General features: G+C 40.8%; 1 protein-coding gene across 6 annotated transcripts in view; it reads left to right on the top strand.

The window, feature by feature from the left end:
* Positions 1 to 25167, top strand: part of PRR5 (proline rich 5) — a 148678-nt gene that overhangs the window by 104936 nt on the left and 18575 nt on the right. For all 6 annotated transcript variants that reach the window (XM_089680788.1, XM_089680784.1, XM_089680789.1 and 3 more), the window contains 4 exons: positions 9596 to 9644; positions 11803 to 11860; positions 12928 to 13019; positions 16485 to 16625. In XM_089680788.1, the coding sequence (XP_089536914.1) occupies positions 9596 to 9644; positions 11803 to 11860; positions 12928 to 13019; positions 16485 to 16625 (340 nt within the window). The remainder of the gene's footprint in view (positions 1 to 9595; positions 9645 to 11802; positions 11861 to 12927; positions 13020 to 16484; positions 16626 to 25167) is intronic.

Genomic DNA, 25167 nt, shown 5'->3' with positions numbered 1-25167 from the left:
CAGGATGTTGCGGGCCTATAGAGGTGGTATATAGAATACATTATATCAGTTCATTGAACACCAAAGCTCAACCCTTATATAAAGATTTACCTGGGGAGCGAGTTTCTCTGCAAGCACTAGTCAGTGAACACCTCAAAGTACACTCTCTATATGGCCTGCAAGGGGTGCCTCTGGCTATATATAGACTCAGTGTGTGGTAACTGGAAAGTAGTCAGTAGGTAACTGGCTCTTTGCTGTCAGCCTTCTGTCAGCCTTATAGAGGGGCCCAGACTTTAAGGTGGTGCATATAAGTACCCTTTAAGGCTCTGCATGCAGTGGTCTAATGCTACTGGGTAAATTATCATCTCCCATGGTCCATTGCAGCCTGCATCAAAGTCTATCAAATCCTTCATGCCTTCCGGCTCCTTTGGCTGAATGGAGGCTGAACAGCTTTAACTAAGTTGGCATGAAAGGATTGTAAGAGCGCATGAAGCAGCTGCAGCACAGTGTCCTTACAGCTGTTCCTTCTGCCAAATAAGCCTCTGGCTTTAAAGACAGGTTGGCTTTAAAAGTCTATTTAGGTCAAAGTGATAACATTTCTTGAAAGACCACCCCCTTCCTGGCCTTCTTATACTACCTTCTCTCTCCCTTGTCATTCCATTCCATTGTCTGAGCTAGGAGTCAAACTTTAAGTACACCTGGCTATTGACGTCAAAAAAATAAATGAGTGTACTTGTGAGCTACTATGGTGTTTGTCTAAACTATTACCATTAATTAATTTGACAAACAAAACAAAACACAATATATGATACACCTGTGGTTCGCTGGCACTCACACCTACTCATTAGACAGTGTTCTGTGAGAAAATTAAATATATAAATTGTGCCGCGCTCCTGTGTATAAATAATTACAATATTCACTATTTCAAATGACAATCCAAAGAAAAAAAAAAAGAAAAAATAATAAAATAATATATATATTTATATCTAGTGTATAAAATACAATTATCTTCTGCTTATAACATCATAAATAAATACTGCATACTGTGCTGGTGACAATAGTAAATAGTGATAGTGATAAAAACAATATATATGAAAAAGTGCTCATAGACAGTCCTCTTTCGATTTAAATTATGATGGTGCAATCCCATAATCCACGTGCAGTGTGATTTTATTATGCGCTCACCTCAGGTTTTGCCTTATAAAAAGGCAAAACTAGCTTTTTGTCCTTAAAGGACTTCTGGGATGATCCTCCTGTTTAGGATATTCCTGATGGCAAATGGGTTGATTATGCTCGATCTTAATCCACCTGGGATCTCTGGAGTGATTATGCCTGCTGCTGATCAGGATTTGATGGCTTGATGGATATTTCGCTTTTTCTTCCAAAGGTCTCCTTCCTCCTATACTGATTTCTCTCCAATATATCACAGGATGATTGTATGAAGAAACAAAACCATCATAGTGCTTTATCCTTTTAAAATTAAGGCTTTATTTGCTGCTGCAAGTTCCATACAGAGTTTTTAGCATAGGCTTCAGAGCAAGGCAGTTTCAGCCTGTCCTGCAGTTTCTGCTATGCTTGCCGTGCTGTGTCCAAGACAACGTCGTGATGATAGAGCCCCTCCCCTACGCGTTACGTCACCGGGTCACGTGACTTCATCAGGGGGATATGATTGCCGTCACCCTATCCCTCTCATGACAATGTTCTTGGCTGGTGAGCAGTAAATCCTAACGAGACACACTGTGTATTTTGTGAGGGTGCTGATGGAGAAGTTGGGGAATTCAGGGCTGGTGACTATAAGTGGGTTGGTGTTTAAGAGTCCTTGTTACTTTGAACTGAATAAGAAAAGTAACAGAATTTATTTAAAGCAAACCTATCTTAAAAAGTATAAAAATGCAGATCCCAAAGTGTTGCTTAAAGTATGTTTAAAACAGAATTTTGGGATGTAAGAAAAACAAACATACATAATCACCTGGGTGAATGCAGCATCAGTCCAATGCTATAACTGTTCCTCACAGCCTCTAAGACCAAGAACTGAACAATCAAAGACCAATGATCTTTCAGTTCTCAGTCTTCAGTGAGCAGAGAATGCAGACTGTCAGTCTCTGTCTCTCTGCTCTGCCCTTCCAGCTTTTACTGGAGAGCTGGGCTATGAAGGGGGCAGGAGCAGCTGGCTTAGTTCCCCAGTGGCTTGCTCAGAGGCTGAGACAGCTGCCAATCAGGCATCTTGGTGGATCCCAACCTTAGCACTCTGATGGCTGAAAAGGGATTACAGGAGTGCACAACCCCTTCACCATATGTAATGAGCAGACGAAGGTGTTAGTAGTTCATATCAGCAAAGCACCCTAGGGAGACTACATTGCTCCTCCACAGATACAATACTGTGAATGAGAGTTGTCAACCTAAGACAGGAAGTGTTACTGGCAGGATCACCAGGTTAAAAAAAACTGAAAAAAGGAAAATGAATTCACCCACCAAGGGCTGGTGAGATGTAATATTTTACATTTTTCTTTTTTTGTTTAGAGACACTTAAAAAAGAGACTGTGCCCATTCAGGCATCATTTTTTGATCTTTTATAACTTTGAATTTGCCAAGGCCGCTATTTTTATTTTTTATCTTTTAGCAATCGTATAATCTAGATGTACTTCTTCTCAAGAAAAGATTTGACCCTTGTTAGCTTGGCAGTGACTGAAAATGTGCGTAATTGGCACTCCCAAGAGTAATTATTTCTTAATTGAAACAATTTAATTTAATGGAGCAAATGTTCATTTTCTTTCTTCCGAGTTTTATTAAGCCAGTGGTAGTAACTTGCCTATAAATCTATAATCATCCTCATGACAAGGACCATTGACTATATGACTCTTTTACAGGTTAATGGGATTTGGGGACATAAACAGTGAAAGCTTTAGAGGCTCATACAGCTATATAAATATTGTCACGGTTGAACTAAGGTTGGGTCCTCAGCTGACCAATAAGCTGAAGGCAACTTTTATGTGATAACAAGCAAAGAGAAGTGTATCTGTTTCATGCGTAAAAGTAAACCTGTTTCCAACACAGGCCTGCCAGGGATGAATGTGCATTGTCAGATAGCACTGCTCTTACATTTTAGTGGTATTGTCCCAATTTATAAACTGTGTAAATGGTGAAGCTTGTCAACTATTAAATGTAGGATGTAGAAATATGGTCCACTTGTAGGGGGAGTTTAGGCAGGTTGCTGGCAGGATTTTTTCTATTATTTCAAAGGTTGGAATGTGCGATAGCAACCCATAAGTAAAAGTATATTTTTTGTGAGCATATATCTGGTTCCATATGCATAATTTGCCAGCCACAGCATATGAGAGAGTCCATTAGTGTAAATGGCTGCTTTAACTTTATGATGTATCTCCAGGGGCAGAATCACCCTTCTGACATGACCACAAAGTGCAGGCTTGTTCTAATATTTGAGAAATGGGACACTGGGACCAATATCGAGAGGGTGTCTTTAACAAATAGATGCATATGATATTTGCTGCAAGGGATGTTGATAATACTTCTACAGTAGCCACACTCACTAGTCAAAATGAAATCTGCAGTCTTACAAAATGTTGGTATGAGTCATGAGTTCCCCAAATTTGTAGATTTGACAGTTATTGTAATGGGTTCTAATAGGAATAGGACCTGCTAACTGCCAATGCTTAGGTTCTTCTGAGAGCCACCAGAATAGACTAATTGATACGTATAACTAAGTAACACTTATTAGGTTCTACTGGGAACCACCATATCTTTCCCAGACCACACCAGAAGAATGCCTAACTGATGTTCTGGAATAACTTACACTTATTATGTTCTACTGGCAGTCACTATATGTTTTTTCTAGAAGAATGGCTAACTGATGCTTTGGGTCAGCTGACACCTATTAAGTTCTATTGGTAGCCACCACATGGTTTTTCCAGAAAAAAAGGCTAACCCTTACTTAGGACTTAATTACACTTATTAGGTTCAGTTGGTAGTTACCATATTACTTTCCTAGAAGAATGGCTAACAAATTGACTCTTATTAGGTTTTACTGGGAACCACCATATGGTTTTCCCAAACGAATGGCTTACTGACACTTAGGGCTAACCAACACTACTGGAAGACACAATATGCTTCCCTAAAAATGTAACATAACAGATGCTTGTGCTAACCAACACCTCTTCCAGCACCATATTGTTTTTCTAGCATAATACCTAACTTATGCTTAGGACTAACTGGTGCTTAATAGGTTCTCCTGGGAGCTACATTATGCTTTCACCAGAAGAATGGCTAAGTGACTCATAGGGCTTATTGACACCGAGGTCTACTGGCAGCCACTATACAGTTTTCCTGAAAGAATGGCTAATTGAAACTGTGGGCTAACTGACATTTATTAGGTTCTACTGGGAACCACCACATGCTTTTCTCAGAAAAATGACTGACAGTTGGAGGCAACTGACATTTATTGAGCTCCTTAAGGAGCAACCATATTTCTTTCCTTTAAAAGAGAAGTATGGGTTTGTTTTTTTCCCCAAATCATACTTACCTAGATGGATGCAGCATCTGTCCACCGCCGGCTCTAAGTGTGAGAACTCAGCGATCACATGACCACTGATCGTTAACTTCTCGCTTCCGTTCTAAGCAGAGAGAGGTGACTGTTAGACACCACTGTCTGCTCTGCCCCCCTACGCTCACTGGGGGAGGGAACGGCTGGCTCAAGCTCTCGCCAGATCGCTGAGAGGCTGATCCAGGTGCCGCTCAAGACTCCGGGGTGGATCCCGACTTTAAAGTCAGGATCTTTCCCCAGCCAGGACTGGCTGAGTGATGTGAGCCAACAGCGGGCTTCAGATGTCAGCTGAAACTGGGTCACAGGAGTGCAGAATGAACTGCACTCCGGTGGGCCACAGGAGAAGTACAGCCAAAACAGCTTTGGCTGTACTTCTTTAAAGAATGACTAAATAACACTTGCTGTTTCCAGCAGTAAAACTTTTCAGTGTAACCAAAAATGGCTCTCAAGTTATCCACACTATTAAGAAAGTGAAGGGGGGAGGGGGTTTAGCCCTCTTTTGCCATATTTCTCAGCATATATATTTGACTAGTTTCTCCTTCTCTAAAAAAAACACTGATAGAAATTACACAGAAATTTCCGGAGCCTCTGATGGCCGCCATGGCTTATATTTCTTTCTTGGAAGTCTTCAGTTTTATTTTTCCTGTAAATCTGACCTTAAAAAGGGCTTAATTAAGTCATAAAACATTTATTGGTTTATTTTATTATAGCATTTTGAACAGTCACTGTTCAGCTACTGCAAAGTTTAGTGTATGAAAGACTTTTTATGTATCTCAGGTTATGACCGCATAAATGTGTTATTGTGTTTTATGGTCGGGGTTTTTCACTTGCTATTATCATGGAATACTTGGGGCCAACCCTACACTTTACTGAGGTCCAACTCCTGCTTTTCAGCAAGTGTGTGTTTTAAGGCCAAACAGTCTATTGTTTACTGTGTAAACAGCATTTATTCCCTGGAATTCACGAAGACTGATACAGACAGATTTTGTGAAAGTGTGTCGCATGCATTCTAAAAGTGGCGCAGCATGCCCCAAATTCATGTACCTGTCTGGAACTTGTACTCGAATTTGGCACATACTGTGCCACGTTTAGAAAGCATGTGAGACACTTTTGCAAAAGCTGTCTCTGCACATTAAAAGAAAGCTGGTTTTAAGCACCACTTTTGTAAGATAAAAACTGTCTATATTTTATTTTGAATTTAGCACTGGTGTTGCACCACATTGTAATAGTAGAGCAAATTAGAATTATCTGAATTTGGCGCAGGAGTTGCTGTCAAAACCAGAACTGTTGTAGATGTTTTTTTAAATTGGACACAACACAATAACAAGAACAAGAAAAGTGGAGAATCGGCTTTATTGAATTCCCCCCATTGTGTTTTCCCTTATGCTTATTCAGGCTTTTGAAGTATCAGCTCCAACTTTGAAATGTTCACATTTGCAGGTAGTCATAGGGTGTAAGCACCTGAAATGCAAGTTGCCAACTGCTAGCAGACAAATGGAGATAATAAGAGATAGAGGAAACTGGCTACACATGGCAGCAAACAAAAATTTTCACTTAGAGCACAATAGATACCTAAAGCCCAAATTAATTTTAATTTAAAGCCACTAAACACATTTCAGGTGCATCAAATTGAAAGATGTTTAAAGTCTTAGGCTGGCCATACACTATACACTTTTCTTACAATTATCTGTCCAATTTCTGCCCAATTTCCTTTGAATTTACCTTCAACTATGTAGTGCAAGAGCCTGCCTAATTGGATACAATTGAAAGTGTTGTTTAGGTTTGACCTTATTTTATATAGTTTTTGGTAAATCTAAAGCAAAATTCTCAAGAAAATTGTATAATGTATGGCCAGCCTTACAGTTCATTTTCCTTACAAAGCAGCCACACCAGGAGTAGAAAAGCCTGTCCTCTGCCAGCATGCTGCAGCAGAAGACCCTGTATGTAAACAGCGGTTTCTCTGTAGAGGTCTGACACACACTGACTCAGATCTATAGCTCTGCAGCAGGAGTATCTCATGCCCCCTGTTGATTGGAGATCTCTACTTCTGACTCAACCAGAGGCATATCCCTTGTCAGGTTTTTGCTCTGTCTGTTTTCTATCATTTAGAAATTTCTCAAAATTGAGGGAATGCTTCTCTTTGAAATTTTTAACCACAACAAGTGTCCCCTATGGAATATTCCAACTCTATTCTGAGTTCATTTATTCTATGTTCCAGTGACAATGCAAAACTATGGATCAGCATTTACAAGAATACGGCTGTGTAAAGCCATTCACCTGTATGGCAGGCTGTACACAGCACGAGCAGATCCCCGGGCACAGGAAAGCATGGGGAAATGTATGGTAGGCGCATAAAACGCCTACTAGTATCTGGGCTGATGAACCCCAAGGGCCCATGTAAATGCATGCATGTGGGTAGAGGTGTGTTTTTTGTAGTGTTAGGTAGGTTTTTTTTATTATAGGAAAGTTGAATGCATGTACTTTAATGTATTGCAGCACAGTGGCTAAGTGGTTTGCACTTTTGCCTGGCAGCACTAGGGTCGTTGGTTCAAATCCCAGCTACAGTGGGGATCGAAGGTTTGGGCACCCCAGCTAAAAATTTGTATTAATGTGCATAAAGAAGCCAAGGAAAGATGGAAAAATCTCCAAAAGGCATCAAATTACAGATTAGACATTCTTATAATATGTCAACAAAAGTTTGATTTTATTTCCAACATTTACACTTTCAAAATAACAGAAAACAAAAAAATGGCGTCTGCAAAAGTTTGGGCACCCTGCAGAGTTAATATCTTGTACCGCCCCCTTTGGCAAGTATCACAGCTTGTAAACGCTTTTTATAGCCAGCCAAGAGTCTTTCAATTCTTGTTTGAGGTATCTTTGCCCATTCTTCCTTACAAAAGTCTTCCAGTTCTTTGAGATTTCTGGGCTGTCTGTCACCCACTGCTCTTTTAAGGTCTCTCCATAGATTTTCAATTATGTTGAGGTCAGGAGATTGTGAAGGCCATGGCAAAACCTTCAGTTTACGCCTCTTGATGTAATCCCCCGTGGATTTCGAGGTGTGTTTAGGATCATTATCCATTTGTAGAAGCCATCCTCTCTTTAACTTCAGCTTTTTCACAGATGGCATCAAGTTACCATCCAAAATTTGCTGAAATTTTATTGAATCCATTTTTCCTTCTACTCGTGAGATGTTCCCTGTGCCACTGGCTGCAACACAACCCCAAAGCATGATTAATCCAACCCCATGCTTAACAGTTGGACAGAGGTTCTTTTCATTAAATTCTGTGCCCCTTCTTCTCCAAACGTACCTTTGCTCATTCCGGCCAAAAAGTTCAATTTTAACCTCATTGGTCCACAGAACTTGTTTCCAAAATGCATCAGGCTTGTCTATATGTTCATTTGCAAAGTTCAAACAATGATTTTTGTGGTGAGGACGTATAAGAGATTTTCTTCTGATGACTCTTCCATGAAGACCATATTTGTACAAGTATCTCTTTATAGTGGAATAGTGTACCACAACTCCAGTGTCTGCCAGATCTTTCTGGAGGGATCGTGCAGTCAAACTTGGGTTTGAATTGTTTTTCTCACAATCCTGCGAGCTGTTCTGTCTGATATTTTTCTTGGTCTTCCAGATCTTGCTTTAACTTCCACTGATGACTGCCATTTCTTAATTACATTCCGAACAGAGGATATTGACATCTGAAAACGCTTTGCTATCTTCTTATAGCCTTCTCCAGCTTTGTGAGCATCAACTATTTTCAGTTTCAGTTTTCTAGACAACTGCTTAGAAGAATCCATGGTGCTGATTGTTGGGGCAAGGTCAGATGAGTCTGGGCATTTAAAACCTTTGAGATTGACATCACCTGGTCTTCCCAGACGATGATTGAGAACAATCCATGACACTGGCAGGTCTCAGCTTTGCAAAGGGGGCAGTGCATGCTATAAATTCTGCAGGGTGCCCAAACTTTTGCAGACGCCATTTTTTTGTTTTCTGTTATTTTAAAAAGTGTAAATGATGGAAATAAAATCAAACTTTTGTTGACATATTATAAGAATGTCTAATCTGTAATTTGATGCCTTTTGGAGATTTTTCCATCTTTCCTTGGCTTCTTTATGCACATTAATACAAAATTTTAGCTGGGGTGCCCACACTTTCGATCCCCACTGTATGGCACTACCTGCCTGGAGTTTGCATGTTCTCCCTGTACCTGTGTGGATTTCTTCCCACACTCCAAAGACATGCTGGTAGGTTATTTGGCCCCTGTCTAAGTATGAATGTGAGTTAGGGACCTTAGATTGTACGCTCCTTGAGGGTTAGGGATAGATGTGAATGCACAATATATGTATGTAAAGCACTGTGTAAATTGACAGCACTATATAAGTACCTATGAAAATGATAAATGTCATGCCTTTATGAAATTGTGCACATCATGTTTGAAAGTCACTTAAAAATACTTTAATATAAATTTAAAGTGTTACTAAACCCAGGATGCAGCATTCACTATATTTGGTCTCCCACAGTACACACAACATGGAAATGCAATTATTTTAGTAAATATAAACTGCTAAATACCTTTTCTCATCAGCAGTTAGAGCAGTCTTGTGACTTCAGCAGAGCACTGGTTAAAGCTTGTAGGAGGAGTTTTCTTTCTGCTCTAGGAGGATGCAAAACCCCTGACCTCTGTATGGACAGTGCTGATTGGCCCTGTGCTGATCATATGCACCCTCCCAAGAAAAAAAAAAAACCTCTCTAGCAATACACACTGAGCATGAGCATGTGCAGAAGGGCTACGGGTTCAGTCTGTCTTATCAGCGTGGACATTTGAACAAGAGGAGGAGCAGAGAAGACAGGATCAAACAGCCTTTTTACACAATGCAGTGGATTAACCCCTTTGGTTCCACCATGAGTAAAACAAGCATGCTTTACTGCATATACAGACTGATTTTACTGTTGTGGGTTTAGTAACACTTTAATGCTAATAATAACAAATCACTTGTGTTCTTTGAAAATACTGTCTAATACAATCCAATAACATTTGGTGTCTGTTTCTTCCATAGGCAGCTTCTAAAAACTGAACTGGGCTCTTTTTTCACTGAATACCTTCAGGTATGGGTATTAAACAGTATCCAGCATTTGTTTTCTTTTTAAAGAACAGTTTCAGGCAGCGAGTGAAATACATTACAACTGCTAAATTGAACCTATGCACACATTATGCGCATTAAGTATTTGTATATTTTGAACAAGCATAAAAAAGCAATTCACTGCAATTTCTCATCCACCTCTGTAACTTCAGGGTTCAAGGATATGGAACCTTTACAGGCAATTGAAAATGCGCATTGTACATTTCCAGGTGCTTTCCACCATTGAAGCCGTACGTGCCCTGTACAGCCTGCCTTACCAGTGAATGGCTGCATGCAGCCGTACTCTTGTTAACACCAATGCTTATTTGCATTAGCGTTTACTCGTGCATGCAAAACATATTTCCAAAGCATGTAAGTTTCCCATTCAGAGATTGTTGGATGCACATGCAAGGGTAAACAAGGATACAAAGTAGCATAGGTGTCTACAAGAGTTTAGCAAGATATAGCTATTCACTTCTATGGCAGGCTGTACATGACACAAGCAGCTCCCTGGGCACAGGAAACCATCAAGAATTATTCTGGGCATGTAAAATGTCTGTATAAGCACCGTGGGCACGTAAGGTGAACCAAATTTTCTCTCTCCTTATTTCCTTTGGCAGCAGGAACTTCGCAGTATGCCAGAACTCTAATATAAACAAACATCAGGCGCTGTTAGAAACTGTCTGAGACTCAATTTTGTGTCTCTTTCGTGATTTTGAGGATGAATTATGTCATGGTACATAGAGCTAGAGAGGTCAGTGAGGGCTTATTTAAAGCCCTTCTACTGCTTATTAAGAATATATAAAAACTGTAATGTCCATAGTCTGGACACCGGTTTACTTTAAATTGTTATTAAAGGCTCCAATTTTTGTAAAAATAACAAACATGTTATACTTACCTTGTTTTGATCGTACTCCTCTTCTCAGGTCCCCCCACCACTACTTTTGTCCCCCCCACTACTACGAAGGCATTATTGCGTGCTCGCTCCCAAGCCCAAGACACACAAAACAGGACTTGGCTCCTCCCACCAGTCCCTCCTCACTGGCTGTGATTGACAGCAGCGGTAGCCAATGGCTCCTACTGCTGTGCCTCAGCCAATGAGGAGGCAAAGAGCCAGGACAGCAGCAGCTCTTGAGCACAAAGCTTAATCAAGATCAGACTAAGGTAAGTATTTAAGGGGGCTGCAGGGGAAGCTGCACACTGAAGGTTTTTACCTTCATGCATAGAAATCTTCAGCCTTTACAGGGAAATATGTAGTTATACTATAATAAGAAATTCTACTAACCATACCTTATTTAGAGTTCTCTTTAGTACACCACTTAAAATTCAAGGGGATTCATGTGTATATGGGAACTATGCTTTTTTTAGGCTACATTCACATGGCTGTAACACGGCCATACAAATTTTACAGATCATTAGGCAAGGAACAAAAGTTCTTGCATAAATGATTAGCAATGAATCCATTTTTTAATACTTAAAAATTGGTGTGTTCTTTTTCTCACTAGTATATGTGTATTTGCAAGTCCAGTGTATGTGTACAAAACATTGAAAACAATACAATTGCATTCAGATCTATAAATAAAAAATGGTTGTAACTGTCTTTTTTATGGCTGTGTACATAAGGCCTACATCTGTGTTTGGCTTCCTGTCTCCTGTATTTATCAGTTGCATCAGATTCAAGCTTCCAAGGCAAGTTGAGTCTGACTGGCAGCTGTGGGAATGCAAAATGCCTGCTTTGGGCATGTTTGTGAAAATTTCTCCTTTATTACAAACATGTTAGCAAAAGAGGTTCCGAGATCACAGAAAAAGGGAATGAGATGGATTGGTGCAGCAGAGCAGTGCTCAGATGCTGCTCAGAAATCCAACATAGGTGGTACTCTTTTTATCCATCTTCAGGCTTAATTTCCCATTTTGACTGCTTTAATTTTTTTTTTTAAATAGATTTGTAAATGTGAACAACTTGTTATAAGTAACATTATAACATTATGCTAATGTATAACCTTTCATTATATATAGTTTTTAGTTACAACAATAAGGCTACATTCACACTATAGAAGTGCAACTCTATGTTATTATTATATATCATTATTATTTGCAAACTAAGAAATAGGTTTGCAATTCTGACAATATGTATCACTTTTCAGAACCAACTTCTCACCAAGGGAATGGTAATTCTTCGAGACAAGATTCGCTTTTATGAAGGTAACCAGGTCTAATCCTTCTCCACTGTAAACTAAAAAAAGTATATCCTTAGTTCTACTTATTTGTTTTAGTAGCCCCGATAGAATATTTAAGGCCCCATTCAAACTGGACGTTAGAAACACCACTTTTAAGAACATTTGACTTTTTTTGTTTCTAAATGCCCCTCCTTGTTAGCCGTTTAGAGCCAGAAAAAAAAGAGCCAGTGTATTCAGCAGATTGTTTTGCTGCTAAAAAATGCCTGATGCACCTAAACACGTGGCGTTTTTGCATACACATTTAGGCTTTTCAAGCGCTTGAGCGTGCATTCATTTCAGTGGTCAGAGTAAATTAAAAAATGAATATCCAAGTAATTGATGTAAAGAAGCACATTTGCACAAACGCCAGGAGAAAGGCATTAAGAAGAGCTGGGCAAGCGCCCAGTGTGCATGGGGCCTTAAAGTCTAACTTTATGTATACACTGTATTGCTATCTGTGTTCCCATTGGGAAGATTTCTTCCCACTTGCTGTCCCAGAGCTACAACAGAAGGAAAGTGGACAGAAATTTCCCCAAAGTGAAAGATATCCTACATTTGCCAGTTGTCACCTGAAAAGTTGTCCTCATTAGAAGATTTGCCTTTTACTTATTGACAAAATAAAATTTAGTTATCCAGCATTTTTGTACCAAAGATAACCAGGACAAACAACATACAATGAAAGAAATAAAAACTTAACAGAGGTTTTTAACTTTTCCCTATTTTATCCCAAACTGATATTTCATTTTGGTCGATGATGGAGAGTTAACCCATCTAATAATCTGGGGTGAGCAGGGAATACAGAAAACAACAAGGCAGTCAAAAACAGGGCCAGGCACTGGGGTAGGCCCCAAGAGACATAAGAAGCCAATAGGAGACTCATTAAGATTAACGTGTAAATGAAACATCCCTTTGAGTGAACTGACCCTTAAAATAAACCATGTTGCTAGATATAAAAGGGTTGTCTAATCATCCATCCAACCATCCCTTGTTAGTCTTTGTAGCTCCTTTAACTTTCCTTGCAGCTTCTGAGAGTCCTCTCTTTGTGTGTTTCAGGTCAGAAACTTCTTGACTCCTTAGCTGAGACTTGGGATTTCTTCTTCAGTGATGTCCTGCCAATGCTCCAGGCCATTTTCTACCCAGTCCAGGTAAACAGTCTGCTACGCAGCCTTCCACTTTTCAGTGTTCGTCATAGATTATCCTTCATTTTTAGTAGAATAAAGTAGACATGCATTGTACAGCCCTACCCAATAGTTTTGAGAATGACATAAATATTTATTTACCTGCAAGGAAACGTGCAGTCATCATTGCTTTGTAAAAAAGTGGATTCACAGGCAAAGATATTGCACTTACTAAGATTGCACCTAAATCAACCATTTATCGGATCATCAAGAGCTTCAAGGAGAGAGGTTCAATTGTTGTGAAGAAGGCTTCAGGATCCTCAAGAAAGTCCAGCAAGTGCCAAGACCGTGTCCTAAAGTTGATTCAGCTGCAGGATTGGAGCACCACTAGTGCAGAGCTTGCTCAGGAATGGCAGCAGGCAGGTGCGAGTGCATCTGCATTCACAGTGAGGCAAAGACTTTTGGAGGATGGCCTGGAGCCATGAAGGGCAGCAAAAAAACACTTCTCTCCAGGAAAAACATCAGGGACAGACCGATATCCTGCAAAAGGTAAATGGACTGGACTGCTGAGGACTGGGGTAAAGTAATTTTCTCTGATGAATCCCCTTTCCGATTGTTTGGGGCACCCGGAAAAAACCTTGTCCTCAGAAGAAAAGGTGAGCTCTACCATCAGTCCTGTGTAATTTCAACAGTAAAGCATCCTGAGACCATTCATGTGTGGGGTTGCTTCTCAGCCAAGGGAGTGGGCTCATTCACAATTTTGCCTAAGAACACAGCCATGAATAAAGAATGGTACAAAAACATCCTCCAAGAGCAACTTCTCCCAACCATCTAAAAACAGTTTGGTGATGAACAATGCCTTTTCCAGCATGATGGAGCACCTTGCCATAAGGCAAAAGTGATAACTAAGGGGCTTGGGAAACGAAACATCAAAATTTTGGGTCCATGGCCAGGAAACTCCCCAGACCTTAATCCCACTGAGAACTTGCAGTCAATCCTCAAGATTGTTTCTTGCCATTCCCCCAAATCATACCTTCTCTCTTTTTTTCCTTGCTTTTTGCCTTCCCTTTCTTTGGTCTCTTTTTTTCTTCTGTTTATATTTGAACTATCCTTCCATTAGATCTCTGACTCTTGGCTGTGCATCCTAATTAAACCATACAGAAGTAAACTGAAACTTGAGAATGGCTTTTGTAGGTTTAAAAAAAAGCATCTTTGGATCAAAACTGAAGTAAGGATATACAGTGGGGCAAAAAAGTATTTAGTCAGCCACCAATTGTGCAAGTTCTCCCACTTAAAAAGATGAGAGAGTCCTGTAATTGGCATCATAGGTAGACCTCAACTATGAGAGACAAAATGAGAACAAAAATCCAGACAATCACATTGGCTGATTTGGAAAGAATTTATTTGCAAATTACGGTGGAAAATAAGTATTTGGTCAATATTAAAAGTTCATCTCAATACTTTGTTATATATCCTTTGTTGGCAATGACAGAGGTTAAACGTTTCCTGTAAGTCTTCACAAGGTTGGGACACACTGTTGGTGGTATGTTGGCCCATTCCTCCATGCAGATCTCCTCTAGAGCAGTGATGTTTTGGGGCTGTCGCTGGGCAACTCCCAACTCCCTCCAAAGGTTTTCTCTGGAGACTGGCTAGGCCACTCCAGGACCTTGAAATGCTTCTTACGAAGCCACTCCTTCATTGCCCGGGCGGTATGTTTAGGATCATTGTCATGTTGGAAGACCCAGCCACATTTCATCTTTAATGCCCTTGCTGATGGAAGGAGGTTTGCACTCAAAATCTCACGATACATGGCCCCATTCATTCTGTCCTGTACATGGATCAGTCGTCTTGGTCCCTTTGCAGAGAAACAGCACCAAAGCATGATGTTGCCACCCCTATGCTTCACAGTAGGTATGGTTTTCTTTGGATTCTCAGCATTCTCTCTCCTCCAAACACGACGAGTTGTGTTTCTACCAAACAGTTCTATTTTGGTTTCATCTGACCATATGACATTTTCCCAATCCTCTTCTGGATCATCCAAATGCTCTCTAGCAAACTTCAGACGGTCCCGGACATGTACTGGCTTAAGCAGGGGGACACGTCTGGCACTGCAGGATCTGAGTCCCTGGCGGCGTAGTGTGTTACTGATGGTAGCCTTTGTTACGTTGGTCCCAGCTCTCTGCAGGTCATTCACTAGGTCCCCCCGTGTGGTCCTGGGATTTTTGCTCACCGTTCTTTTTGACCCCACGGGGTGAGATCTTGCGTGGAGCCCCAGATCGAGGGAGATTATCAGTGGTCTTGTATGTCTTCCATTTTTTAATTACTGCTCCCACAGTTGATTTGTTCACACCAAGCTGCTTGCCTATTGCAGATTCAGTCTTCCCAGCCTACAATTCTGTTTCTGGTGTCCTTCGACAGCTCTTTGGTCTTCACCATAGTGGAGTTTGGAGTGTGACTGTTTGAGGTTGTGGACAGGTGCCTTTTATACTGATAACAAGTTCAAACAGGTGCCGTTGATACAGGTAATGAGTGCAGGACAGAGGAACCTCTTAAAGAAGAAGGTACAGGTCTGTGAGAGCCAGAAATGTTTGTAGGTGACCAAATACTTATTTTCCACCATAATTTGCAAATAAATTATTTCCAAATCAGCCAATGTGATTGTCTGGATTTTTTTTCTCATTTTGTCTCTCATAGTTGAGGTCTACCTATGATGACAATTACAGGCCTCTCTCATCTTTTTAAGTGGGAGAACTTGCACAATTGGTGGCTGACTAAATACTTTTTTGCCCTACTGTATGTACCATAGTTTAGCAAAAATTGCTGTGTTTGCTTAGAGGTCCATTTTTGATGTGATAACAACAATTACTGCAAAGAAGTACAAAGTAGAAGACCCAGGACACATGCTTTCAGTCCCAGGGTCTATCAGTGCCTCTGGCATCAGATCTGTTAACCAGAAGAAGCATGTACATGAGAAGTAACCTATTAAGATTCACTGATGAAACCCTTAGTAGCAAACCAGGCTGCCTTGATGGGTCATCTCTTAAGCCCACAGTAATGCACAGGATAGGATCAGTCATTCAAGCTACCTTAAGGAGCAAGCTTTTAAAAGCTATAGTCAATTACATAGTTTCCAACTTTTTGTAAAGGTTTTCCAAAACAAAGCTGAAAATAATACCTGCAATGCTTCTTCTAGTTGGGTGAGTCTTTTGTGGCACTGTTCAAGGATGGTTGGTGCTCAGATCTCACAAAGACAGCTGCATATCTACAGTATACCCAGCCTGGCAGTGGCCTTTTTATCACTTAGCATATTCTTACATTTTTTGGAATTTAAACCAACCTACGGTGGAAATAGAAATTTTAGGTGTCCTAACTGCACATTTATGGGCAGGTGTAGGTCAGATTATGTGCTGTTTTGAAAAATTTCTTCTTCTAATTCTAAAGATGTGTTTACAGAATTGGAAGAATTCAATATTGTGTTATGCTTCTTTCCAGGGGAAGGAACCCTCCATCCGACAGCTGGCTCTGCTACACTTTAGAAACATAATAACCCTAAATCTGAAATTGGATGATGCCTTATCCCGGCCGCGAGCTCGTGTACCTCCTTCCATTATTCAGATGCTGCTAATACTTCAGGTATATCAAATAAAGGGACACAGACATAACAATTTTCTTTACCTAAAGTACAGATAAAGGCACGTGGGTGACAGTCTAAACAAGGGCAAATTCCACAAGCCTCATAAAAAATTTCCTTTAGATTCTCTGATTGATCCAAATCCTCCTTTATATGTCTCACACATTGGGAGGGTTTCAGCAACAGAGGCGTTGCTCCCAATCCAGAAAGCAGGGACTAGGTGTGTACATGTGCAGATTGACAGGCTACAAGATTGTGAATCAGAACTGACAATGCTCATAGCTAGCCCCCCTGCAGCTTCTCATCCTACTGTAGTGCAAGCAGGTACATCCTTTATGAGAATGGCACCTCTGCTCTGAATTCAGGAGCAGTGCAGCTTCATTGTCACACCATCACAGTAAGCTGTGATAATTATTTGTGTAGACTTTTTAGGGGACTAAGAGAAAACTGTAAATGCAGATGCATTTATAAAATTATATAATGCTCTCAATTACATAACATACTGTATATACGAGGGGCGTTCAAGACAAACCGGGACTTTTAACTTAGATATAAAAAGGGGTGCTGGCGTGGAGGTACACAAAGTAGTAAGTGGCAAGTGTGTCCTATTACTGATAGGTGGCTTACATGTCGCGGGCCAGTCCAGAGACCATTAATCAAAATGGCAGATAGCAGTATTAGGGCATGCATGGAACAGTGTGAGGTGATGATGTTTCTTGTGAACGAAGGAGTAAAACCCACGGATATCTACAGAAGACTTCAAGCACAGTGTGGTGATGACACTCAACTGCAGTAAGATATTTGAATGGTGTAAACATTTCAAAGATGGCTGTATGTCCATCAGTGATAATCCCGGCTGTGGTGGTTCCCAGCCCACAGAAGTCATTCCTGTGAACATTCAGCGAGTGGAGGGCCTGATCCTGGATAATCTATGCATAACCTGTCATGAAATTGCACGAGACAAATCTTTCTGTGCGAATGGTGAACACAATGATGACGAAGTGAAGCCGGCTGTCCTAGGATGGTTCAGGTGTACTGACAAATCTTTCTATGCTGAAGCTTTCCAGGCATTAGTTAAATGCTGGGATAAGTGTATAAATGTAGCAGAGGAGTAGGTTGAAAAATAAATGCAGTTTCCATTCCTTGAAATTTGTTCTGTTACTATAAAAAACGCAAAAGTCCCATTCTGACTTGAACGTCCCTCAGAAAAGTGCTGCATCACATATACTGTATAATTTTTAATGGGGTGGGGGGCATAGTTCTACTTTAATGGTATTTACTGCAATTTGCATACTGTGTACAGTGTAAATTATTATTCGGTGCAGTTTATGAGCAAACCCAGGTAATGTGCCTCATCTCTCTTATTATCATACTACAGGTTTACTTATTGCCTTATGCCAGAAAAAAATATATATATTTAGTTACTGTATGTGTGTGTGTGTATATATATATATATATGGTAGTTTTAGACAGAGGGGGGACAGGTTAGAACATAGTTTGGATATTTATTGCACTTTGTGTCCACATTCAGAAGATTTGCTTTTACATCCTGTCCTGGTGACAGGGTTTTGCAGGGACAGGATGTGCTGAGAAATCTCTTCAATGAGAACATAAACAGCAACAAAAACATTATTTTATTGAATGGATAAGGGTTAGAATATCTTGCATGTTCTTATTGCCATCTATGCCTCCCTATTTTTCCCTGCTGGTGCTCTACTCTTATGTACAAGTGCAGATCTCGGTCCCTGTTTTGGCCTCATTTTAGCAGTACAGGGAATAACGTCAATGATGGCGCCTTGCACTTCATTTAAAGTGCTCACCATTTCATGTACCATTTAACCATTTTTTCTCTTCCACTCTCAAGTATTGGAAGAAGGGTCAGCCGCACTCTGGAGGATAGATGAATATAGTGTGTATTAATTGATCCATAGGACGCATAAAACACCAGGACATGAATACAGGACCTGTTAACACGTTTCACACAATCTCGTGCTTAATCATAACCAGTCACAGTTATTCCTATACTTTTTTGTTCTGCTGTCACAGAGGGAAGAAAGAAAGACAAAATAATCCCTGACAGCATTTTAAAATGTGCCCATTCTATCCACGAGGCTGCTATCCATCTATGTTATCCTGCATTTTTTAATTGCTCTGGGCAGGTGCATTATCATGCGTTAATGAGCGCTGCTGCCATTCCCATCAATAGGCCCTTTAATGTACGGCAAAGCATCCAAAAGTATCACAGTATCATACAACTTTTGCAGCCAACACACTGCATAAATGTGAATTAGCACCATTAAAAACAATTTCAAACCTGTGTACATGCTCTATTGTGTACGCATGGATTAAAACACATAAGAGACCTATAAGAGAAAAAGATTTGATTGCAGCTGGGCTTTAAGCAGTGATCGGCAGTAAAAATTGCTTCAGAACAATATATTTTTAAAAACTGGACATTGCTGTGGCCTTCCACAGTTTTCCTTGTGTTGGCGTGTTGTACCAGTGAAAAACGTCCAAGTGTGAGGGAAACTGATAAAAAAATAGATATCGGAAACGCGCGTTAGTGAACTGCTGCAGGTTCATGCACTCTTTTCTTGGTGACATATTCTCTTTAATTAACTCATACTGTATTGTAGGAAGAATATAATATTTTTTAACAGTCCCTTGGAAAGGCTTCTCATTATTATGATGGTAAAGAGACTAACTTAAATAAATACCTAAAAAATCACATATTTGAAATGCTTAATTTCATTGGTTTTGCGTCTCTTAAACATTTTTTATTGACTTCCAATGTGCCTTTGAACCAGAACGTGTTAATTCCCTAGCACAGCACTTCCCTCTTTGTACTTCATACCACTTGCCTACTCTGGGAGTGTCTGATTACTCTGTGTGCTGTCCCAGCTCCTCTGCCCATTCCCTCACCTGCCTACATCACCTTTTATGTAACTGTCAGTGGAGCATTGAAGGAGAATACCATATTTGAGTGAAAGCTCTGAGTCTGCAGGGGCACATATAATCTTATGGGAAGATTGTTGCTGAATTTAATGGTCTGGCAACAGGTTCTCTTTAAGATATCTTTGACTTCTCGTGGCTGATTGCCGTGATATTGGTATTTCTGGTTAAACACTTCAAGTACTGGCTAATTAAATTGATCAATGTTGATTCAAAGAGAATATGAGTCATTGAAATGTTACACTTGTTTTCTTTGCACTTACTGCATTTAGACAGCCGAGGGATGACAGACAGCAGACACCAAACTTTACACTTGGCACAATGTAGTCAGGCACGTACCATCCTCCTGGCAACCGCCAAACCCAGACACGTCCATCCGCCAAACCCATCCATCGGTTTGCCAGACAGAGAAGCGTGATTCGTCAGTCCAGAGAACACATCTCCACTGCTCTAGAGTCCAGTGGCGGCGTGCTTTACATCACTGCATCAGACAGTTTGCATTGCACTTGGTGATGTAAGGCTTGAATGCAGCTGTTCGGCCATGAAAACTCATTCTACAAAGCTCTGTATGAACTGTTGTTGTGCTAATCTGAGGGTCATGTGAAGTTTGGAGGTCTTTAGCTATTGACTCTGCAGACAGTTAGCGACTGCTGCGCACTGTGCGCTTCAGCATGTGCTGACCCCGCTCTGTCATTTTACGTGACCTACCACTTCATGGCTGAGTTGCTGTTGTTCCCAGTTGCTTCCACTTTGTTATAATACCACTAACAGTTGACTGTGGAATATTTAGTAGCAAGGAAATTTCACAGATGAACTTATTTCACAGGTGGCAACCTATCCCGGTACCACACTTGAATTCACTGAGCTCCTGAGAGCGACCCATTCTTTCACAATTGGTTGTAGAAGTAGTCTGCATGCCTAGGTACTTGATTTTATACACCTGTGGCCATGGAGGTGAATGGAATACCTGAATCCAATGGGGGGGTGTCCCATTACTTTTGGCAATGTAGTGTGTGTGTGTGTATATGTATGTGTATATATATATATATATATATATATATATACAGTTGCAAGAAAAAGTATGTGAACCCCTTGGGATTACATGGAGTTTTGCATGAATTGGGCATAAAATGTGCTCTGAACGTCATCTAAGTCACAACAATAGAAGAACACAGTCTGCTGAGCATAATACTACACAAACATTAGATGTTGCCATGGTTTAATTGCACATAACATGTAAACATTCACAGTGCAGGGAGGAAAAAGTATGTGAACCTTTGGACTTAATAACTGGTTGACCCTCCTTTGGCAGCAATAACTTCAACCAAACATTTCCTGTAGTTGCAGATCAGACCTGCACAACGATCTGGAGTAATTTTGGACCACTCCTCTTCACAAAATTGTTTCAGTGTAGCAATATTCTTGGGATGTCTGGTGTGAATCGCTCTCTTAAGGTCATGCCACAGCATTTCAATCGGGTTGAGGTCAGGACTCTGACTGGGCCACTCCAGAAGGCGTATTCTGTGCTGTTGCAGCCATTGTTTTGTTGAATTACTTGTATGCTTTGGGTCATTGTCCTGTTGCATCACCCATCCCCTGCGGAGCTTCAGTTGGCGGACAGATGGTCGTACGTTTTCCTGCAAAATGTCTTGATAAACTCTGGAATTCATTTTCCCATCAATGACAACAATCCGTCCAGGCCCTGAGGCAGCAAAGCAGCCCCAAACCATGATGCTCCCTCCGCCATGTTTTACAGTGGGGATGAGGTTTTGATGTTGGTGTGCTGTGCCTTTTTTTCTCCACACATAGTGTTGTGTGTTCTTCCCAAACAACTCAATCTTGGTTTCATCTGTCCACAGTATATTTTGCCAGTAGTGCTGCGGAACATCCAGGTGCTCTTTTGCAAACTTCAAACATGCTGCAATATTCTTTTTGGACAGCAATGGCTTCCTCCGTGGTGTCCTCCCATGTACTCCATTCTTGTTTAATGTTTTCCTTATTGTAGATGTGTCAACAAAAATGTTAGCATGTGCCAGAGATTTCTGTAGGTCTTTAGCTGACACTCTGGGATTCTTCTTTATCTCATGCAGCATTCTGCGCTGTGCTCTTGCAGTCATTTTTACAGGATGACCACGCCTAGGGAGAGTAGCAACAGTGCTAAACTTTCTCCATTTGTAGACAGTCTGTCTTACCGTGGACACATGAACATCAAGGCTTTTGGAGATACTTTTGTAACCCTTTCCAGCTTCATGCAAGTCAACAATTCTTGATCGTAGGTCTTCTGAGAGCTCTTTTCTGCTAGGCATGGTTCACATCAGACAGTGCTTCTTGAAACCAGTAAACCCAAAACAGGTGTGTGTTTTTTAAGGGCAGGACAGCTGTCAACAACACATCCAATATCATCACACTGATTAGAGTCAAGGTTGGCTCACTCCTGGCTCCAATTAGCTCTGGGAGAAGTCATTAAGCTAGGGCCTCACATACTTTTTCCTCCCTGCACTGTGAATGTTTACATGTTATGTGCAATTAAACCATGGCAACATCAAATGTTTGTGTAGTTTTATGTTCAGCAGACTGTGTTCTTCTATTGTTGTGACTTAGAAGACGTTCAGAGCACATTTTATGCCCAATTCATGCAAAACTCCACGTAATCCCAAGGGGTTCACATACTTTTTCTTGCAACTGTATATATATATACGTATGCTGAAAAATTCACCTTCTGGGATTTGTAGTGTGCATACATCAGTATACATGATGGTAACTAACGAGCACTACTTGTTCCAAACAAACAAGAGGGAGTGGGAAAGGAAGAGGTTTGGAAACTCGTGCAAGATGTTACAAAGAGGCAGAAAAACACAGTAAGAAACAATTTCATGAAAAATAGATTACAAGAACACTAAAGTAAATGTAAAGGCAAAACCTAACTAAATGTAAACTACTCTTGCCACATTCTAAGCCTAATCTACCTAGCCCTGTTCTGCAGCCGCTCTTGTCCGGTCCCATGCTGAGCTGTCAGCGGCTGCTTCAGTGTGTAGGAGTGTGCAGCAGAGGCAGCCAACAATGGAAGCCCCATAGTAACTCTATGGGTGACATCAATTCCCAGGCATTTCCCAGCCATTGTCTGCTGTCTCCAGCATGCAGAGGGCGCCCCTGGAGATGGTAAGTGTAGAACAGGTAAGTATAGCATTTTTTTCTTTACAGGGCTAAATCTAATACACTTAGAATGTGGCTGAGAGTAAAATTAGAGTTGGTTAGGTTTTGCCTGTACTACCATTTTAAGTAGGAGATGTGTATGAATTATTTTTGGAGAGTAAGGATATTTTTTATTATCACTTTAACCAGCTTTAATCAATCCATCCAATGACATGACAATCTGTACTCATACATTGTCAATAATCACCAATGTATTTGTGATAGAGAAAGCAAAATGATTCCTAGCAGTTCTTTGCTTCTTTTGTGAAGAAGCAGCAGATTTTTCACAGTACGTTTACTGTTCCCTTTGGCGAGTATAAATCATGAGCTCGCAGCAAGGCGTCTATACCAGTGTTGTACAAAATCCCTGGTGTCACTCGTCATGTGATCATGGGTAATGAATTACATCTGTGAGAAGTGGTCAAGGGAAGTCGGGGGATTTTGTCAATATTTCTAGGAGAGGTGCAGAAAGGGATTCACACTGAAGTGCTTCTTATATTATTAAATATGGAACCATCTCTGTACATTATTCAGTATTATTACAGAACTGGAACACAATTACAAATGTTTGCCTCGCCTTCTTTTTATTGATACATTATAATTTCACTATTTTTCAATAATACATGCAGCATAAGTTTAAAGAAGATGTTACCCCTAACTGGATGACATTTAGTTTGCTTTTCCCCTCTCCACTGCCAGGAGCCAGCTCTTTAGGGGTTCATAACGCTGGAGGCGTTCATGTAATTGGCTGTCACACTGGTCGCATGATCAGTGGCCTGTCCTACCAGCTCCTGTTTGTCAACAGTGAGCGCATGCTGTTGGCACAGTCACAGTGCTGGGGGTGCACAGTTTAGCAATACTCCCAGCACAGAACAGCAATGCTGGCTGTACACATATAGAAGGCAGTATGGCATTAAAGCCCACAGCTGTGCCACCACAGATATGTGTACGGTTGGTAGCAACAGGTTAAATACTGTATCATTCACAATTGGCATGTTTTTTTCTTTTAGAAAATAACGTTTTCACCTTTTATTCATCCTTTGTTGCTGTTGTTGGAGAACTGGGCCCTCATAAAACAACTGTGATTTTCAGTGCAGTACAGGCATATGGCAAGATATACAGATATTTTATGCTCTTATTAGATAAAACTTCTCTAATTGTCTTTTTAATAGACCAAAAGGGAGCCAATAAGAGATATTTAGGTCCCTTTCACACTGACGGTCCGATTGGGTCTGCCTGTCAGTTTTTCAGGCTTACCCGATTTGATTATCAATAGACCTCTATGGGCCAGCGAGTGTCAGTGGACAAGTGTCCGCTGACACCTGCCGGCATCTGATCTGATCCTGTACGCCAAAAACAGACGGATGGGGATCCATTCCTCATCCGTCCGCTGGATCAGATTGGATGACAGTCGGGTGGAAACAGACAGGCAGTTTGTTTTCATCCGACTGCCACATAGAGAAAAGCAGGCTGCGTCTGTGTCCGCTCAGCAGCAGCAGTCGAGAGGACACAGACCTGTCATCCACTTGCTCAGCAGGGATCAGAAAAGAGATCCTCCGCTGAGCAGCAGGTCTGCCCTGTCTGAAAGGGGTCTTATTGGTAAAGTTTTGGTTGGTTACTCAGCACTTTGTACTTTTTCTATATTTGGTTATTACCGATATTTTTATAATGTTGTCAGTTTGCACAGCGCTTTACATACTGTATATTGTACATTCACATCGGTCCCTGTCCTCAAGGAGCTTACAATCTAAGGACCCAATCTCATATACATACTAGAGCCAATATAGACCAGAGCCAATTAACCTACCAGCATGTATAACCATATGGACCATGCATACTATGTGCATAAAACAGTAAAATAATCAACATAAAGTTCAATATCATTCAGTCCCACACCAGTGAAATGGGTGCAAAGTGCTAGTATTGAACTTTTAGTATCTTGATTGTATATCTCCAAACCACATGACAGGTGCTCCACTGTGCTCAAAAATAATGCCCACATAGGGTGACATTCACCATCATCCAATGACCACCGATCTCTAGAGGTCATACACACTTTTGGGACTATCCCAGTGAACCGATTGTGGCAATGAAGTAACCACCTCTCCTTAAGATGAGACTGTGATTGATAATAGACAAGTTCCAAGACCACTCTCTCCTCTCCTCCAAAAGCAGGTTATGCAATATGTCACCATGTATAAAGAAACAGAAGAGGACATTCAGGGGAATAACTAAAAGAAATACACTCACAAATAAAGTACCTGTATCCTGACACTTGGTGTACTCAGCCTTGTTGCTAATTCACTGGAAAATGGATGCCACTGTGGTGATTGCTCCTCAGAGCCGCATGCATTCCACAGGGCTAATGTGACATCGGCGGAAGTTGCGTCATCAAACCTT

Source organism: Staurois parvus, unplaced genomic scaffold (genome assembly GCF_062004578.1).
Source record: "Staurois parvus isolate SC_StPar_1 unplaced genomic scaffold, SC_StPar_1.0 ptg000249l, whole genome shotgun sequence".
Classification (NCBI taxonomy): domain Eukaryota; kingdom Metazoa; phylum Chordata; class Amphibia; order Anura; family Ranidae; genus Staurois; species Staurois parvus.
The sequence above is the reverse complement of the archived record's forward strand: the minus strand, read 5'-3'. Positions and strand labels throughout refer to the sequence as shown.